The 21262-nt window shown below is 37.8% G+C and overlaps 1 protein-coding gene across 2 annotated transcripts in view; it reads left to right on the top strand.

The window, feature by feature from the left end:
- Nucleotides 1-21262, top strand: part of KLHL4 (kelch like family member 4) — a 76255-nt gene that overhangs the window by 41909 nt on the left and 13084 nt on the right. For both annotated transcript variants that reach the window (XM_017819871.1, XM_017819862.1), the window contains exons 3-6: nucleotides 16411-16581; nucleotides 17021-17157; nucleotides 17676-17872; nucleotides 20677-20889. In XM_017819871.1, the coding sequence (XP_017675360.1) occupies nucleotides 16411-16581; nucleotides 17021-17157; nucleotides 17676-17872; nucleotides 20677-20889 (718 nt within the window). The remainder of the gene's footprint in view (nucleotides 1-16410; nucleotides 16582-17020; nucleotides 17158-17675; nucleotides 17873-20676; nucleotides 20890-21262) is intronic.

Here is a 21262-nt window from a genome sequence, read left to right as displayed (position 1 = left end):
AAAAGTCCCAGACAACAGTTCCATTTTGCATACGTGATCATCAATATGCTTGTTTCTGCTTTCTTCAATCCAGTTTGGCATTCCTGTACCCAAATTAAATAGTGCAAGACTTAAAGGAACCCTTCTGACCCATAGGCTTGCTCATGAATAATATCCCATGACAAATAACAAATAAATGAGGGCTTAAGTGACCAAAACTCCTTAGTTTTGTCCAAACAGCAGCCAGTTGTGACTAACCAATACCTGCTGGGTCATAACAGATGAATAAATGTCTTATTGGCACAAGAGTAAGGACAGCTCCCAGTGTGCCTGGGGACTGTCTTGTCAGTGTTGCTCAGGGAACAGGCTCAACAGGTACCAAACTAGCAGCACCTAAAATGACAGGACCTGCTTCCTTATAGAAGTTGCATCTATAGTTTGGAAAAAAGATGAGCAGTGGACAAGATATGTTTACTGACCTGATTCTCACTAATCTACTCCTTGAATGAGGATTGGGACCTGTACACAGGTGAAAAACACAGAAACTGCCTAAAACCTGAATAGCTACCAGATAATTTTGTTTATTTGTACAGTATATTTCCCACTATAAGATGTTCTGGTATTACTGGGATGATCAGAAAGCTAAACCTGCAGAGTATGGTCATGTCAACAAAGATTGAAAACCTTCAAAGATCTCAGATTTGGCTTAAAGAAAGAGCTTAGTGAACTCTGAAAGAGCACATGGAAGACAACCTGTGAATTACTGCTGGTTCAGAGGGCCGAGCTGTGAAGGGTTGTGCATTTTAGCTGTTGAGGACCATCTCTGGATGCAACCTTTTGAGATTCAGTCTCCTCTATCAGGGAGACCTTGAAGCATTCCCACTTCTTTCAAAGAAAGTGATCTGACAGTGTCCAGAGACATCAGCACGAACTGGGAGGATTTGAGTGTTAGACTTTGCTTGACAGTCGACAAAAACTTTGCTCTTGTGTGCAACACTTGAACACACACTGAACACACAAACTGACAGAGAACTGGAGCCTCCTGACAAGAAGAATCATGAAAATGAATTACTTTGATTACTCCCCTAGATAAAGTCTGGACTCACAGGCCTGACTGTATTGACCTTTGCATGTGAGATTGTGCCCAGCGTTTATTACATTATGCTACTCTGCCACATCCATTTCTGTGTCCCTGCTAGGTTTGTGATTCCATAACTATACTACTGTACACCATGTGTGCTGGTGAAGTATCTGTGAGGCTCATTTCCTAGTTGCCCAAAGGCAGCTAGATTTCACTAATGAATGGATCATCCATTCATCATTTTTCTCTTATGCATTTTTTTCCCCCTAATTTTATGGCTGAAAAATTGCTGACAAACTCTAGTTTGGGACAAACTCCAGTTTTGCTAAAGACATATGGTTTCTAATTTCCCATATGAGACAAAATATACTTCTAATTAATTGTCATAGAATCTTTTGATGTCATAATCCAAGCAGTTGGTACTGATGCACATGGAAAGAGAGAACTTGGGAGGAGTATCCTCCCAAAGGCAATGCTTTTCTGTGGTCATTATTTTTGATGTACAGTTATTTGATAGCTCACCTTAAGGCTTGAAAACTCTTGTTTTTTCTTTTTTTTTAGCCATATGAAAATAGCTATCAGACTATTTCCCTCACTGTCTCTCACAGACATATACACACACATACGTGTGCATGACTATTTTGGGTGTTATCCCCTATGTGAGGGTTTTCCCTTGAGTTCTATTTTTAATTCCAGCAGCAGATGACAGTCTTGGCTCACGTTCTAGTGTGAAATGAAGGTACCATGAGGAAAAATACCCTTTTAGTTGTTGCAGTATCCTAGAAGATACTGAAAATGTGGAAATGAAAAAAAAAAAAAATCAGTGTGCAGTACCTGACCCCAGTTTCTTGTTCCTAGGCTGCTGTTTTTTTGGTTACCTAATGTGGCACAGGGTACAGATGTTGTCAAGGTTTTTTTTCTCCTGAGTATTTTACTGGGGAGAGTCATTACACTCCACACTCACCAAGTCCTCCAAAGTTTGCAACAGATGCTCATTGAAGCGATGCCTGCCTAATTTTTCAATACAAAAGACAGCTTCCAAAAAAGAAAACAGGTGATAATTTTCCTGGTGAGAATGGAATGTGTGAATTATTCTACGAAACCACTGGTCAAAGCAGGTTTTTGGCACTACGAGCACAGTTCTGGGTATCCAAATAAACAGTCCTACCACCTACACATGAGAATGACTGACAATGAATCACAAGGCCCCAGGGACTGGAAGGACTGTGATGTGCCCTGTGCAGAGGAGATGACAGAGTGCTGCATTCAGTGGAACATCATGACACTATTTCCCCCTCATGAGTAAGAATTCAGTTCCATGAGCCATCTCTGATGCGCAAAGTAAAAGTTTAGAACTGATGATTCCTAATCTCACAGCACAGCAGCCTTTGTTGCTAAAACAAAATTACTTCAGATTTATTTTCACTGAACCTCCAGCATTTTGAAAAAAAGCTTTCAGAAAATCTCAACTTTAACAAATAAAAGGTTTAAAAATGTAAATAATGTTGGACATCTAGTCAGACAGCACTGTGACAAAGTTGGATCAGCTATGTTTAGGTGCTTCCTTGGTTATCTGTAATACAATTTAAGCTCCTTATTTCGTTGGTCTTTCCCTGATAGACATAGGTAGCATATTGTTCCCCTTATGCCTTTTATTCCCACACTATCCTTCTTTACACAATTTGTTCATATGTTTGAAAATTGCTGTAAGTCTAAAGAGCTGCAATTCTTGCAATCTTTTTTCAGAAGCCCCATGTCTGACAGGCAGGATATTTTCATTGCTGTCCTGTGTGTCCCCAGCCTGTCTGCCTGCACTTGCAGTACTGGGGACAGATCTGGATGTGTTCCTGTCAGAGTCTGGCAATTCTAGTGCAGAGCTGGATTACTTATGTGTCATCCTGACTAAAAATCTGTTTGAATATCCTGTTCAGTTGTTGTTCTGGGTTTTTTTCTCAACAACATGCTGCTATTGCTCATGACTGGCTTGTGATTCATGTGAAACTCCTGCCCATGTACCAAAGACCTGTTCCCAAACCATCTGTACATTTTTGCAATTATTGTTCCCAAAAACAGTACTTTGCCCAAATGGATTCCATTTCATGTTTCAGATAATATCTCCAATTGGCTGAGTTAATATCCAGTTCTTATTTACTGATTTAATATTCAGTTCTGATCCTATGCCCAAATACACTTGCAGCTCTTAGTTTGGCAGGATCTTCAATTGTAATACAGTTCCTATCAGAGATATCTCTTTATTTCTTCCTCCCTTTAAGTAATTCAGAAACATTATGAGAAGTTGTAGTGGAACTTCACTGCTAAGTTCCTTAGGAACCCCATTTGATTTACCTCCCTATTTATCAATGAACCATTGATAATTACTTTAGTAGCATGATTTTAAACCCGTTTCTCAGTCATTCCATAATGGTTTACTCCAAACAATCCTTCAGGTTGAACTTAGTCCTCTCTGAGACAGTGTCAAATAATAATCTCACGTCCAAGATATAAATGGCAACCACTTCTTTTCTGTTCTCCACAATGTCTACTAAAACCTATTAATGAGGCACTTCAATTTGCTTGGACATGTTGTTCTTGGCAAATTCTTGCTGACTGTTAATCTTCTCTCTTATTTCTCAGTGCTTAGAAATAATAATTATATTACTTTTAACTGTAGAATTTGGCAAGAGTTAACAACTAGAAAAAGAAACTATGTTTGTGTCTTGAGGAAAATTTTGCAGTTTCTTTAGTACTTATAGCAATTTAATACCTATTTCAGGAGTATATTTATAAAAGGTGATTTTATGCAAGTCTGTTGTGGATAACTAAAATGCTTCAATGCTACCCAGGGGACAAGGAAAAACTAATTGTCTTCTAGGAACGATCTTTAGCTGAAGGTCAAAATATGAATTTGAAACTGGAGACATTTGAAATGGATTATTCAAGATTTTGTAGCTGATCTCTCAGAGGTGCTGCTAGAACAGTCCACGTGGCCCTGCAAGGCTTTAGTGGGGTGGAAGAACTGATGGCAGCAGGGACTGAGGGGACATTCCAGGGAATGGTGACTGGGGAACAGCCACTGGCATCACTGTGATGCTGCATCTGCAAGTGCCAGAGATCCCTTTGGTCGCAGGTATGAACTGAACTAAGGCATGTGTAGCACACGAGATACTCAGCGAACATCAAGCTGAGTTTTAATAGAATTATATGGAAATCCACTCCCAACTGGTTGAAAGTTATGGGTAAGAGTAACCAAGAAAATTTGTTATCTAATGTTTGCTAACTGTAGAAAATCTATAAAGTTATAGTAAGTGGTATTTGATGCAGCATTAAAATCTAAGAGGAGAATCACATTTTTCCCAGCAGTTAGTAATCAATGAACAGTGACCAATGAATTGATTCTGACTTAACAAACTCTTTGGCCTCATACAAGAGCTTTTGCTACAGAAATTAGAATCAATATGTCTCAAAGGCATCCTCAGATTTTATTCCTACTCTCATCTTCTATTATGACATTTTCTGAAGAACTTGAAAAAGCAAAAAGTATGTGAAATCTAAGTGGGCTGAAACACTATTAAAGATGAAAGGGATAAGTAGGTTTGTATTTTGAAATTAATGTTATATTCACCCTGTAGAAGGAGTGGATATTTATTGAAAATATTTTTTTTCATAGCTGCATAAATAGAATAATAGAAAAATTTAAGCTGAAAAGAACCTCTGAATGTCATCAAGTCTAACTCTGTTCACCCACCAAGAAAGCTAAAATGAGAAATAATATGGCTTACTAGAAACACACAATATTTTTCAGGCCTACATTTAACATGCCTAGCTTTCAAAGATGAGTTATTACAGGCAAGGGGAAAAAAATACCATTTAATAGTAATTTAAGAAAGTAGGACAATTCCATTCATTTCAAAACAATTTTTTTATGATTCAATTATCTTCTCATTTTCACTCCATAGAGCTCCCTCTCAGCAAAGACAGCTGTTAAATTACTTTTTAAAGAGTTATTACTGGTCTTAAAATCGCCTCTTAATGTCTCCAGAAAAAGTTAAGGAGATGATTAAACACATGTGCCCCATGCAGAGCAGTTTTTACAGACACACTGAGCACATGCAATTGAAAGATCAACAAAAAAATCTATGGCTGTTGAAGCATTCTTGGAAAAGGGGGGACAGGGTTTGCTGGGTTTGAAAGTCGTAGCCAGAGAGTTCTGAAAGAAAGGAACTATTTATTTTCACCCTTGGAAGAGCCTATTGTTTACTTTGAAATACTCTAATAATGAACACTACTGAAATCTTTCACTTTTCAAAATTAAAGGGATTTGTTTGTTACAGTCAAACAACAAAGTTAACGCAATATAGACCAGTTTGGTTTAGCTCCTTTCATTGCGCTAGGATAAAATAATGATATTGTATTTAGGGAATGACTATATCAGGTGATAATATAAAGAATATGGCTTGTGTAGGGCATACCTGTTGTCATGCAGGTAAAATAGATACAAAAATGAAGCTCAAGTACTGTCGGGGTTCACAGAAACAGCTTAATATAAGCACAGGAAAAACTTCAGAAAAAATCTCTAAAACAAAGTTCTATCCAAATTTCCTCCTCTGTGACATCAGACTCCACCTCAGTGACTCCACCAACAGATGGACCAGCACAGGAATGTCCCACACAGCTCTGACAGCAAATCTGCTCCCAGCCCACCCCCTTCCCTCCTTTTGGAAGCAAACACTTAACAGGGAGAGCTCAGTTCAAAGTGAACTAGAATAGAAAGAAGAAGAGCAGAGAGCCTGGCTCTTTACAGCAATTCTGCCTGTCCAATAATTAGGAGCATAAAACACCTTTGACTTCATTGTAGTAACTGGTTCCATTCTATAGGACAAATCAGAATTTGTCCTGCCTGCTGCTCACAGGGAACAAGGAGGAGAACTAAAAAGATTTAAAGGAACACCCTGCCTTCATTAGAGGTTGAAATATATGATATAACATCTAAATGACTAGAGTTTAAAAATATTAGGCAGGAAATGGGAACTGTATTCTCATGCTGTGGTTTGCAGTTGCACGAGGCTGCCTTAATTCAGCACTGAAACAGCACGTGGAGTGCACAGGATTAAAAATTTGCTCTTTTGCTTTCTCAACTAAAACACATTTAGGCTAAATAAACATATTTAGTGGAAAAGGAAGCCATACCTGATACCTGATCCTTTCTTTAGTTGAAAACCTTGAGACAAAAATCTAGATTTCTTACCTGTATATTAACAATTGATTTAATTTCTACCTTTTAAACTTTATGACAAGGATCTGAAAATCAGTATCCATGGATTATATCCCAAAATTTTCACCTGCTTCTTCTGTTAACTCGGAGAAATCACTCAACCTCTTGGTATCACTGTTTGCTCATGCTAAAGAGAGTATTTTCCAAGGGACACAGTAAGAACTGAGCAGGGTTTTCAGTTATCTGAATTTGACTGCAAACTGCCACACAGATGCAAAGTGGAATTCAGGTGCAGTATGACTGATTCATTATATTATATAGTTGCACAATTTATCTTCTCATTATACTAATATCACAAAATTCAGTCTATTACTTTAACTGGAACTTTCCTGCTACACTAAGTAGACACCAATATCCTTATAATAAAATGTTTTGAACAGCAAACAAAGGCAATAGATTTGAGAAAGTGGACTACAACTGTCACCATTTGCCATGCTTCAGTTTACCTGACAAATTAGAAGTCAAGAGGAAGGGAGGCATTCTTGCAAGAAATAAGGGTTTTCAAAGCCTGCTCGTTTTAATAGAAGTTGAGAAAATGAAGAACCTTTTTGAACTGGGCAAATACACCTTGATTTAAATGGAAATTGCGAGCAAACCACTAAGAAATCCTAGGAGTTGGAGAAAAGCTATTTTAAGCTATTACATATGGTTTGTGTTGCTAGGGAAACCTCTTTTACAGTGTTCATTTAGCACAGATGCTCAGGAAAGCTCTGTGTCTCCATGTCATACCATTTCAGAGCACTGTAGAAGGTGAAGAAATAGAGATGCACATATACACATAGGCAGACAAAAATATCCCTGTAATTCTATCTTAGTCATGTTCAGTGTCTTTGGTGGAAGCTTGTTCTTTCTGCTTGTGATGTGACTTTGGTGATAAATCAAAAGCTTTGCAATCGAATCCCTGTTTTTAGACTGAAGATGTTTGTTTGAACATTACCTTAATGTTTTTCCATTTGAGTTCATGTTTTAGACAGTCATCTACACAGAGCAAGAGGTTTGCCTTTGCCATCTACGCAGTGAAAGTACAAGGAGAAAGGTCAGCTCTGATACCACAATTTCTGGCCCCCCTTTTGACCCTAGGGCAGATGTGACTTGCCAAAACATATCCTATAACCTGCTCCATGCAGGGTTTACTGTCACAGTGCCCTGCTTTATCTCCTCAGTGCCCAGCTAGGTGCCAGCATGGGGGGCAGCTGCAGCCTGTTGGGATCAGGGATGCACCTGCCTCTCTGTCGAGAGGGTGGGAGGGCTCAGACCCCAGCTACAGCTTTCTGCAGAAAGTTCTCTATTTTGCCCATTACACCAAGGAATTTTGTGCTTTTCTGGGTCCTGAAATGCAAGTCAAAACACGTGCAAACGCTATACCATGATTATATCAAGAGTTTTAAACCAAATGTACTGTTAGAGCAATACTTTGTAAAAAGCACTTAAAGATGAAAATGCTTGTTCTGGGTCATGATTTTCAGGACTGTCTCACAGGGGTCACTCACAGAAAACTGTCTCCAGTCTGTCCAGTTCATTATTCAGTTTACAGAAAGCTCCCTGTAAAGGCAGAAATTCCCTCCTGTGCCATAAGTTACTTTCACCCCCTTCTGTGTGCTGGGACAGAGGCTTAGGATGGACTTTTGATCTTTCTGTCTGAGATGCCTGACCCAGTAAAATCCCCCAGCAGTGCAGCCAACACAGTCTGCTGGTAGAGCTTGTCACAGTGGATTTAGCAGCAGTGCAAGACAGATTCCTGGGAAGCTCCAGCCTGGTGATCCTGCAGGAGCCAGGCTGTTCAGTCAGAACACACTGAACCAGTGAGACAAGCACAGAACGGAACAAAGTTGTAACTCAGGACTAATTTTTTTCATCTTATTTGTTTTTTCATTCACTGGAAGGATCTCAAATTCACCTATAAACAAAATTTAGGATGGCTTGTTGGTACAATATGCTGAGAAAGTCGCTCAGCATGAAGCTCCCATGGGATGCCACAAAGCAGGAGAGTTGTGTGTCTCTTACTGCTTCACTCAAATGGAGCTCAGTTACTCGTTGGCTGTTCAAAGTTTCCTTACACTTTTCCACTTGATGATATAAATGAATCCGAAGCTGAATTTACCACAACCAATAAAAGAACAAAATCAGGATTGGAGGGACAGTTTGGCCTATTCAGTGGAGCAGGAGAGCTCTGCTGTGTTTACTAACACACTACTGAGCTTTCATTCTCCGTCTGAAATAATTTCCTTATATATTTAAACAAAATACAGTAGGCTCATATGTCACCTTGAAATTTTCACAAGTTGTTTTGAGTCTCTAGAGTTCCTAAAACATCTTTTGTTGTTCCCCATATGTCAAGCCATCAAATAAAGGCTGTGATTCCACTTTTACTGGCTACTGCTATGACAGTTCGTAAATCAATTGATGGTAAAAGCTACAATTTTTTACCTTTTCTAATGAGTAGCTTGCAATCATAACCATAATTTAAAATAATTTTGGAGAATGAAATAGCTTAAATGTGAAACTTCTAATTTATAGATTTACAATTTTCTCATCTGTTACTTTTTTATTCTATAAACTGTTGCTGAGGTCCTTTCAGTTTTCCTATATCCCAAGTACTCTCTCTAATGGAAGACCAATTTCTAATGAAGATTACTTGGAGGAAGGACTTGCAATGCAGTAAGTGGTCTGTACGCTCATGGCAAGACAGAAAGGTAAAACCCCAGTAAAAAAGGCTCTTGACCCAGAAGTAGCATAAATACAGTCACAGCTTTGCCTGTTCAATTTAACAATTGAATTTCACATTGAATTTGGAGGGAAAATCAATTTTATTCAATGAAGAGGTTCTCAGAAGACACTTTTTAGGAAAAGGTGGCAGGAAAGGCTGAGTACCTCTAAAATATTTGATTAGCTCTCATTTCATCTTGCCGGGGGAAACAGAGTCAGTGGTAACACAATAGAACATATGATATTGCACAAAGATTAAATAACTATTAGTAGTTTCCTACAGCCATAAGAGAAAACTGTATCAGAAACTTCCCAAAGGAGAAGCTGGAACATCATAATTTCCAGAGAAAGGAGCATCAATGCTTTCAGACCACCCTTAAAACATTGAGATGAGAACAGATAAGTGTCTACATTAATCTACTTAAAGACTTTTTCCTTTAGATTTGAAATCCTCATTAAATTTATTAATACCTTCATTCAGATTTCAAATTTTTGGGAGTCACATGACCATAGGATCATAGGAAAATTCGGGCTGGAAGGGATCTCAGGATCTCAGCCCAACCCCTGCCCAAAGCACAGCCAGCTGTGATATCAGCCCAGGTTGCCCTGGACTTTGTCCAGTTGGGTCTTGATAAGCCTCTAAGGATGGAGATCCTACAACGTGGGAACAGTCTGAGGCATATCTTGCAACATATTTTCACTGAAACAACACAGATTGCAAGCAGCCTAAATAATCAATTCCTTCTTCAGGAGGCAGAAAACCAATCCAAGGGAAGATTTGTGTCTTCTCTCCAGACTAGATATTATAGCATATTATCACATGCTTCATTTAGTTATTGCTATATTACAACCTCAGCAAAGCTGTAAGACATATTTTATTGAAGAAATGCAATGAAGTTGCTCTGTTATTTTCTGCAAGATCACATTACAATGCAATTTTGCCTCTCTCCAGCCTAGAATAATGAATACCACTCCAGGAAAAAGTCTGTCATAATAGTACTATAAACAATATTTTCCACAATTCATATCAGTAACAGACTTTCAGCCTTTATTTTTCTTTTGATTTAGTGTATGACTTTTATTTAGATTTCATGTTTTTATTCCAATTCAATTTCAGTGAGCTGAGGCTGACACAGAACTGGCTCCTTGGAGCAGTTATCACTATTATTGGATAAATGCCACTAATGGCATCAAGAATACAAGTTTTACTAAGACATGTTGTCAGAAATAGTGTTAAATACTCTTGATATTGTCAAATAAAAGCAGACCTAAAATCCCATCTGTAAAGGTTGCAAAGGCATTTCTCCTTCTGTCTTAGAAAGGTGCTGTGGACTCATGAACAGAGGTTTCCTCACTAAAAAATTTCTGTAAGTTGCTGTCTCAAAAACTTACTTTTCTGAGCAAGAACAATAGATGTTCAGTGGATATTAAGTCCTGACATTAGAAAAAATGCACATAATAATGAACATTCTCAGCTAGTAAAAAAAGTGAAGGTCAGTGACAAAGGGTAAGAAGAAAAGATAAAGCACAATAGTCTTTATAACATTAACAATTCCTTCCAGTAAATATGGCAGGGCATTCACTGAATTTTGGTTGGATTGTACTGACTTGAAAGAAAATCCCCTCAACCGAGCGAGAAATGAATACAACAGCGTAAGTCATTCAATTATCTTCCCAGACTTATATTTATGTTTTCTGAGACAGAAAACAAGAAGGTAACAACGAGCTGGAGGATACTTATCAGGTTGTCTGTACCTATGAACACATAGAAATATTTGGCTATAACAGAGGGCAACACAGGGTATAATTACACAAATAGGAGAAGGAAGGAATTGACCACAGATAAAATTATGTAGCAAACAAAACCTTTCAGAATAGAACACTTCATTTACCTCTCACATGTTCTTTCTGTGAGTTCTCTGTGAGACTGAGCAGACCTTTACACATCTCTGTCACTCTTTTCTAATAAATCTGTAATTAGGACAGGGCACACTGGCTAAGTAGGTTAAAAATCACATTTTTCCCCCATTGCAGTAGTGTTTAGCCTTGAATGAGGTATAGATCAGCTGAATCAGGTGAGGAGATATTTTGGAACAAGCCCTTAGAATTTTTCAACTGTATAAGCATCATAAAGTAAAACCTGAAGTGGTGCCTTCAGCTGGTGGGGATACATTTAATGTATCTCTCAGGCTCCCCTTTGTTCCATTTTAGCCAAGAGCAGTAAAAGGGGAGAGCATAAAGCAGGTCTTCTTCCCCACAATCTCTCCCATCAGGAGTCTTTCTGAAAGGTGCTTAATGAAGTAAGAAACTCAGAGTTAATTAGTTTCATCTGTCAATATTCAGGCTTGGAGTGAAAACCAAAGTTTTTTTGCCATTGGCTTGTATTTTGTTTTCTATGTCCTCTAACTAAAAACGCCACAGGCTCCTATCCAGCATTTAGCCATTATTTTTCATTTTGTACATTTTGACAGCTCCAAATAGTGCTATATCATGCCTTCTGGTCACGTCATTTTTTTTGTTCTTTGGAAAGATTATCACTGGCTACAAGGAAGTTGAGCAAGAAGTGCTCAGCCTTACTGAATTTCTACTTCATGACTTTTAATTTTCCTCCAACACACTCATGTCATACAAATGTGAAAGTGGAAATCATGCACTGCAGTGATGACTGCTGTTGTGCTGTTGGAATCTCTGCTAACCAAGACAATAAGTATTCCTCGGGGTTTACGTTCCTTGCACGGTAAATTCCAGTGTACAACGACCTAATATTGATTCACCATGCCAGACACACAATCTTACCATGCAGGGAAACACTTCTGGCTTCTACAGGAAATGGTTAAATCAGTTGTCAACACACAGTACAATTTCCCACACTCTTCTGGGTCAAAGTTTTTTTGTCTGTACCCTAAAACCTTCACACTGCAATGAGTAAATAATAAAGGAGACAATTGCAGTAGAAATGTCAAGGCAGATTTTGGGACAGTTACTGACATGGTATAATTTTATCAACATCAATTAATATGGGTGCATCAACTATACCACTGTTTTTCCTGTGTTCAGAAATGGCTTCCTGACTGGAATATTTTATTTCTCAGCTAGCTGCTGGTTTGTCTCTAACAGATGCTGCAGCTCTATCACTGATGTAGCAAAACAGACTCTCTGAGTCTCCAGCCCCACGACATTGCCCAGCAGACAGAGGGTCAGAGCTCACACAGCTGCACAGACAGAGCTGTCTGGGAGGAGGGAGGGCCTGCACTTTTCTTATATAAGCAAAAATAAAGGAGAGAAAAGGAAAATGATGAGTTGCATTGTATATATTGCTGCACAAACAAACTGAATTGATGAAGGTGCAGTTTTTTTCTCAGGCCTTGTCACAGCTAAAGCACAAAGAGTGCCCCACAGTGCTGGAGTCACATTGAAGCTTCCAGCTGTGATAAAGTCTGGAGGATGTCTCATGTCCCTCTCTGGTACCCATGTGCTGCTGGTGGGATTGACAGTGCAGAGGGAAGGTGACCCCAACCCCAAATCTGTAAGTGACACCAGTAACTGAACTGTTATCTGATCAAAGTGAATTTCACAAACATCATAGCAGGTTAAAAAGCTACATTCAACAAATACCCATTCAACAAATATCCAAGAAGAGAAGTGGTCACCGTAAAAACATAAATAACAGCCTTATCAACAAAAACAAAATTAAAACACTCCAACAAATCACCCAGTTTTCCTGCCATATTAGGCTTCTAAGCTTCCTTATCATCAGGTTTAATTTCTGGTTTTGGGCCCAGTCACACCGAATGAGGCATTTTAGAACATACTGAATTTTAAAAAGGACATGGCAAATAAATGGCATTTATGTTTTATCACGTTCTAATTAAATAATGAGGAAATGTGAATTTATCCTTTATAGACTGATTAAAGAAGAGTGCTCTGCTGGTTAATGAAGAGTACTTCACAAAGACAGAAGATAAATTTTACATAATTCAGAAACTTAAAGAATTGTAGGCCTGGAACGAATCAAAAAACTTATTACATTAATTCTGACTTAAGAAAAGGTGAAATTTTACCTCCTCACACCACTTTTGAGTCCCAGCTTGCTCAAGGTCCAGTGTAATCTCAGTTACCTCTCATTTCTTCACCTGTGTTTCATTTAAGTAATTACTCACACACTCACACACAGGTGGGAGCAGGTCTTGGAAAAGTAAAAATTTGCCTAAAGGTCAATGAGGCAAAGGCAAATATGTCTCACTGAATTTAAATGCCTTGCTATCATATATCCATGTAACAACTAAACTCTGTTTCTATCATATGATTTTCTGTATTAAACTATGGAGCAGCATCAGGAGCAGGATTTGCCTGGAATTCTTTCAGCACTCTGTCTGCCTTTGGAAGTGAATCCCTGAGACATTTCAAGCATGGATAAACAAGTTATTCATCCCTCTTATATTTGTTACACTTAAAACATGCCATCCCAGCTCGATTTTGAAAATGTCATGTGAAATAGTGTCAGGAGTCATCCAAAAGGCGAGATGACTTTTGACAACTTCTTTTTTTTCTCCCAGTAAGCTTTGGTATTTTGTATAAAAAACCCTACAATGTTCTGACATGATTCATTTCGACCAGCCATGCTGGCTAGTATTTATGTCCCTCTTATCATCTAGATGCTTAATGCTTTTTGAGTATCCCTTCAAGTTTTCAGTTTATATCATCTGTTTCAAAAATCCATGTTGCTTTTTAAAAATGGGACCGTATTTTCACTATCCTTCACAAACCCTTACAGGAAAACTCCGAAATTATTTCACTTGGCTCTCTGCCTAAAATGAAATTCATAGAACTTGGCTACTTTGGAATAATCTAAATATAGATTTCTCTCTCTAGGCTAAACCACATTTTAAGCCATTATTACCAGTGCTGATGGTGTTGTAGCAACTCCGTGTTCTAGTGAACACTAAGGCAAAAATGACATTAAGAAATTTAGGTTCCTGATTCTTCAGAACAATTCATTGATAATTTTCCCTCCTGATTGTGTGGATAACTAATTCTTTGGTCATCATACCACTAATGTACTGTAGGAAACTTTTATTCTTCATATTTATTCAGATTTTGTTTGTCCAAACTTGTACACGTTTCATAGAAACAGACATTTCTCTACCTGCCACACGATTCCTTTTATGAGTAGGAAACCTTGAGTACATTAATCCATCCCAGGCAGAACAGAATCTGACAGGCAAAGGGATTCCTACCTGCCCACTTGGAGCTCCCTTACCTGTCTTCGTGCTACATCCACTAATAAAATTCAACATAAAAACTCAAGGATACATTTCCTGGCTTCTTCCTTTAAGATACTTTAATCTCTGACTTCTTTAGTTCACTGGTACCCACTACCACATTCTGAAGGTCAATATTTGAGTTTGACAGTCATACACTAAGGAGAATAAATATTTATCTTTGAGTTTAATTTTCCCCTTCCATAACATATTTTACCTACCATTTTGAACCAGCTGCTGAAGATAAACCAGCAATTATAATATTAATATCTATTAATATTAATTGAGCACTTTCTTTTGCTTCCAGTATTTTTCAGTCTCTGAAGACCATTGCCTTTGAAATAATTAATTATATTGGTGGTATTTCTGCTGTAGTTAAATGTGACTCTACAAAACATGTGAAAAAAGTACCCAGGACTAAATGAAATAATTAAACTTTCAGGCCCCTGAAAATGATTCTCTAACCTCAGATATATACAGACTATTGGGAATTATTGATTTCACACAACTAGTCCTGTCTAGTTGCAATAGGGATGGTTGAGTATTATTTTAGTTGATTTCTGCAAACATCAAGGCTTAGATACAACACTTAGGAGTGGATATAATCAATCTGAAAGAGACATTTTTTAGAAAAATAATTTTCTGAGAATCATTACAGAAAACTTAAGAGAAAAATAGCAAAACAAGAATGTTACAGAGTATGAATTTGGCATCAAGTAGCTGATGCAAAACTAATGAGCATATAATCCAATTTTGCAGCTTCTTCATTTTCAATGAAGCATTGAAGGAAAACAAATAAGAAAGTAGAGTCATTAAACACACTGAGACAAATTAATTTTTGTAAGCCATAAACTACAAAGGAAACACATTATAGGTGAACTTGGTTTGCCCCTTTTTCTTTAAAAATAAAGTAAAATAAAATGAGTTTGAAATTGCTAATAAAGAGCTTCACAAGAAAGACAGTGAGTTTCTAGCTCTGATTTGGTCTATCTTAATGTATTTGTAAATAAAAGTATAATACTGATTCAACCTGATTTACCCCTTTTATTTACCATTTTTTTTCTCTGTTTTCTGTACTAGATGTGCAATTGTGGATGTAATCCAATATTCTGCTAAATTTAATACATTAATTTCATTAAGAGATCTTTTCTAATCATTTATGAAGTTGCATTTACAGTATCAAAGACAACCAGGAAATTTAGTCAACCAGCTACCATTATATCCTAGTTGGGCTTGGAAATTTAAAAAATACAAGTGCTTCACATTTGAACTAAAAACAATATTAAAGTGACAACATGTTTTTCTAAATAATCTTTAGCTAAAATAGTGTTGAATATTGCAGAATTTTCAAGATGTGTGATATACATTTATATAAAAAATGCATTATTTACAAAAACCAGATCAATAGAAAAAGAAATATTTTTCTAAGAGAATGTCAAAAAGATGTTTCAATGTGCAACCTGATCCATATTAAAAGGCAGTAAGGAATCGTGTTTGGAAAAAAATAATATGAGTATTTAAAAATGGAAGAGCTAACAGAATTCTGGAGTGGGAGGAATATATTTATATTGTACATTTCCATGAAAGGCAGAGAACTTTGTCTTCATTATTTACATTCAGACACTAAAGGCCATACAATGAAATGATTCCATCAACCTCTAGTCTGGTGATTTGTCTAGAATTATATGCTCCTCCTGAAATTATCTTTAGATTCGTTGTTATTTAGTAATGTAATTTAATGCACAAAGTAAGAAGAGAAAGAGAAATAAGACTCAGGGACATGTAATATCCAATATTTCCTACCAAAAGATATTTTAGCTTTTAGTACCACAGGAAAATAGGTTTGGTTTTGATGTGTTCTGTTTGTGAAGGATCATTGATGCAAAACTGTTAAAATAAGTCAGTGGAACAACCTACTACAGATAAGTGTAGTAAACTACAGTTTATGTGCAGCCTTATGAATGAAAACTTCTAGACATGAAGCAGAAAAAGGTGGAAGAAGGCGCGGTAAGACCAGAATCAGGAGTGTTTTATAATTTTAATGATTTCTGTGCTGCCTTTTGAACAAAAATCAATGCAACGAGCCTTTATAGTGCCTCTGTCCCTGGCAGGCTGTCCACGACCAGCAGCTCCCTGGGAATGCCCTCCAATGGCTCCGATGAGTATTTCCAGTGCACGAACCACGCCGAGCAAACGTTCCGCAAGATGGAGAGTTACCTGCAGCAGAAGCAGCTCTGCGACGTGCTGCTCATCGCCGGCGACCAGAAGATTCCAGCTCACAGGTACGTTCCCCCAGGATGGGTGATGTGGCTTCATGATATCTCCAGCTTATGCCTTCCCTGCTTAGCCATGAGTGAACAGTTGCTATAATTAGGACATCAACTAGTGTGGAACAATCTGATGTAATCAACGTTTCATACCTCTTATTTTCAATAGAAAGAAACTCAAGTACAAACCGCTGGCATTGTCTGTCCTCCCTTCTTGCTGCTGTCACACTACAGCAAGATCAGTGAAGAAAATCTGCCTGAACAAGCACTTTGGGAGAAAATTAGATTACTAATTACTCTCTTAAACTTTATTACTTGCTGCTATAAGACTTGAATACTATGCTAAATATAATGTTTCTATTGCACGCACTATTTATGACATAACAACACTGAATTTTCTGCCTGCTACTGAGATTAGGATGCCATTTGCTGTCTCAAACTGCTCTATTTCCAGGCTGGTTCTAAGTGCAGTGTCTGATTACTTTGCTGCCATGTTCACTAACGATGTGAGAGAAGCAAAGCAGGAGGAGATCAAGATGGAGGGAGTGGATCCCGAGGCACTGAAAGCTCTGGTGCGCTACGCCTACACTGGTAATTCTGCCTCCCTCCCTGGGATCTCCCAGCTTCTGGTTCTGAAGTTATACAAACTTATTACACATATTTTTATGAATTAATATACAAATTTTCATAGAATAGTTTGGGTTGGAAGGGATCTTAAAGATCATCTGGTTCCAATGCCCTGCTGTGGGCAGGGACACCCTCTACTACACCACATTACTCAGAGCCCCATTTTGGGAAAGGTTTTTCTCTAATCACACCTTTATTTTTTTTTTTGCTTAGTTTTTTTTTTCAACCAAATCAGATCTAACACTGTTAAAATTCCAACAAAAAAGTTCCAGTTGCTGTATTCAAAATCCACCAAATCCTGTAAGTCTGTTAAAACATATGTTTAGAGAATCCTTCAGCAAGAAAGGAAAATGAATTTGTGAACCACAGGACACTTCTTTCCAGAGAAGAACCATGGAGAGACAAACTTTCAAATAATGAAAATACAAGGAAAATGACTTAACATTTTAACATTTTTTTTCCCCTGTATGGAAACTGCACAGGTATCCTGGAGTTAAAAGAAGACACTATAGAAAGTTTGCTGTCTGCAGCGTGCCTTCTCCAGCTCTCCCAGGTTATTGAGGTGTGCTGCAACTTCCTCATGAAGCAGCTCCATCCTTCCAACTGCCTGGGGATCCGCTCCTTTGGAGATGCCCAGGGCTGCACGGAGCTCCTGAAGGTGGCACACACGTACACTATGGTAAGGGGAACAAGCTGGTTGCTTTCCAATTATAATTAGGGAAAGAAATATTCACTTCTGTTGTTTCCCTTTTCAGAATTTTGCCTTGTGTAAAGACATACTTAGCGAACTTTAATTTGCAGTATGAGTGGTACCTATTTCTGCCAAAAAATGTAATAGGGGCCTGAAAATGGCTATTTTCTAGAGTCAAACAGCAATGGGCCATTCTTACGCTCTTTATTCCACACAAAGAAAATTCTAAAGCTGATTTTAAGGTGAGACAGACATTAAAAAAGTCAAAATAAAGAATGTATTGGAAAGATTTGGAATGCTAAAAAGCAGCACATCCTTGACTGGAACATAATCCTCCTCTGGCTCAAAGCAAGAAATGAATATTCAGAGTGTGGGAAACAGAAAAGCGAGATAACTTGCTGTGAAACCAAATCGAGGGATAAATATTCAGGGCAACAAGATGTGCTATCACAGCTTCAAACACAAGAAGAATAGCAACTGCCACAGCTAAATAGATATAAAAAGAACTACTTGTTAGGAGACACATGGCAGCTTTATGCTTGAAATATTAGTGTAGTATGTCAAAACAAGTTTAGAGGCTCCATAATATGCAGTGCTCTCCAGCAAGAGGTTGTACATGTCCACATGCTGCAGTGAGAGTGGTGTGTGGGGGTTGAGGGCACTGGTTGTCCTCTTTCCTGTCACAGTAATGAATGGTTTGTTTATCAGCAATCTACTCTCTTTTTATATTTTAAAATTTGAGAAAAAGCATTTAAGATAGATGTTCACTCAGCCTGTCCATAACAGTGTTGTCCTTGCAGTTCCACACCTTTTTATGCCAACCAAAATCAGAAACTTCCCCCCTTTACTGTTGCCTCTCTTCCCCCAGCAGCCCCAGCACGAGTGTCAGCTGTAAACATTTAAAATTGATGGGTCAGATTTCTGCAAAGCTGAAATAAATTCATATGCTAAGACTTAACAACCTAATAACTTAATAAGAGATCCTTTTTTGTTCCTATTTTTTTTAACCCTTTGGATCCTCCAGTCTTTCCTGGGAGTGAAACCTTTACTATTCTTTGAAACAGGGTGTCACAGAAATGACAGTTGGGTCTGTAAGAACTCTCTAGTATGAAGGATCAGGATGAATCTATGACACTCAGCAGCACTGAGCATAAGCTTTATACTGCTTCTTCCTGAAATCAACTTCTACCACCTCTAGAACCACCTCCTGCACCTTTCATGCAACACAGACCAAGAATGCTGCCGTGAAACAGGACCTTGTGTGCCATAAGCCCACTCACCAAGTTTGCAGCTCCTGACAGCTTAGAGACAGAAGAGGAAATCTGCACCTGAAATCTGAAATAAATGTAAAGAAAATTTTCTTTCAAACCCTTGAAGCGAAATTACAAATAACTTTGGAGAATAAGAGATCATAATGCATAAACACACAAGTGTTGTGGAGGAGGATAAATAAAACATTCTGTTTTGTCTCATGTCAACCTCAACCACTTGAAAATGTGTACCTTAGGAAAAGTTGTACTGTAAATATAGAGACTGGTACATTTTTAGAAGATGATGAGCTATAAACACCAGACCCATTCAACAAAACCAGACACAATGGAGGCCTTCCCCTTCAACCACTTTGACCACTGATGCGAAGTATTAACAGTTTCCTGCCTGGTCTCTTTTTGTGCAGATAGAGCTGGTTCTGATAAACATCTTGTGCTATATTTGTAACTAAGAATGGACTGGCCTTCCTGTTCCTATCCTCTGAATGTCACAAAATATTAAAGCAGGATATGCACAGCAGAGCAAAGTTGACATCTCCTTTAATCGCTTCTGTATTTACATCTTTGAAGAGATACAGAAAGCAAAGAAACCACTGAAAACAAACAGCACATTATCAATTACTAAAATATCTTCATCTGCCCTATTTCAATCTGGTTCCCAAAGAAGATATATTAATTCCAGGTGCAGAAATAGAAATTATGTTTGAAATTCCGACATGAGTTCCTATATTCAATTTTTTGCAAGTAACTTAAACCGCCATATCTCTTCACCAAATTTCTTTTTTGCCTTTGAATTAGAAAAGTAAGCACACTTAATAAATGTTAATATCAACTCTATTATTGTTGTAACTCAACTCTACAATATACTGTTTTTACGAAAAATAATTCTTTGAAAACTCTGGGAATTTAATATATGTGGCCATTTCTGGAGCTGGTGACTTTTATCATAGCATTAGCTAAGAGAGGTCTTTGTTGGGACTTTTCCAAATTTTATTGCCCAAATAGTACTCTTAGAACAGTAAGTTGCTGTATTTTCTGCTACTAAGAGCAGATCTTACAGTCAACAGCTGGCACAGCTCGTTCCAAAAGGATTGGAGGGTTTCAGTGTAATTGGCCCAAATCCTTTGAATCTGTGATAGAGGGTACACAGTTCTTTGAATGCCCACTTGGCATTCATTCTTAAAATACACATTATATGTTCAAAAGCTGCATATTAAGATCATATTGATGGACAAACCTGCCAGTGCCAAATCCCTAAGCCAGGACACACTGACAAGAAGCCTGACAAACACAACTGTAGCGTGGTAGTGTGGAAATGAACATTATTCTTCAGTTCTGCAAGAGTAAGGCAGCAAAAAGCAACCAAGATCTCCCTTAAATGGTAGAAGGACATTTATATATTACACTTCCCTATACTGTGAAATGGAACAGGAATGAAATATATGCAAAGCCTACATTATCTTAGAAAAAGCTATTTCTATGTGTGAAAATCATCAGTGCATTGAAATCTTCTTCTATTTTTAGGAGCACTTCATAGAAGTAATAAAAAACCAGGAATTTCTTTTGCTCCCAGCTAATGAAATTGCAAAGCTCTTGTCTAGTGATGACATCAACGTGCCAGATGAAGAAGCCATATTCCAGGCACTGATGATGTGGGTGAGGCACGACTTGGAAAACAGGCAACGAGACCTGGGAATGCTTCTTTCCTACATTAGACTGCCCCTGCTTCCACCCCAGGTATGAACATGAAGGGCTGGAGTTTTTTGGTGGCCTTTTTCTTCTCTCTTTTTTTTTTTAAACTGCATAATCTATATATTTATAATTTTTAAACACAGGTAAAGAGAAATCCCACAATGCCAGTGTAATTACTTGGCTCAGAATTACCTCTAAAAAATGTCAGTGTATTCCAAAAGCAGTTTTTCTTTGTTGGGTAGCAATGGTAATAGTTTTTCTCTAATAACACAGCGACTTAGATACCATGCAAAGATAACTATTTAGATTTATCAAACTGCAGGACAAATAAAACCCACTGCTTATTTCTTTATTGCCATAGAAAGTGACAATACAAATGTAAAAGGGCCTAAATTATTGCAGACTATTCTGAGCACTG

This window comes from Lepidothrix coronata, unplaced genomic scaffold (assembly GCF_001604755.1).
Source record: "Lepidothrix coronata isolate B3197 unplaced genomic scaffold, Lepidothrix_coronata-1.0 Scaffold2, whole genome shotgun sequence".
Lineage (NCBI taxonomy): Eukaryota > Metazoa > Chordata > Aves > Passeriformes > Pipridae > Lepidothrix > Lepidothrix coronata.
The sequence above is the reverse complement of the archived record's forward strand: the minus strand, read 5'-3'. Positions and strand labels throughout refer to the sequence as shown.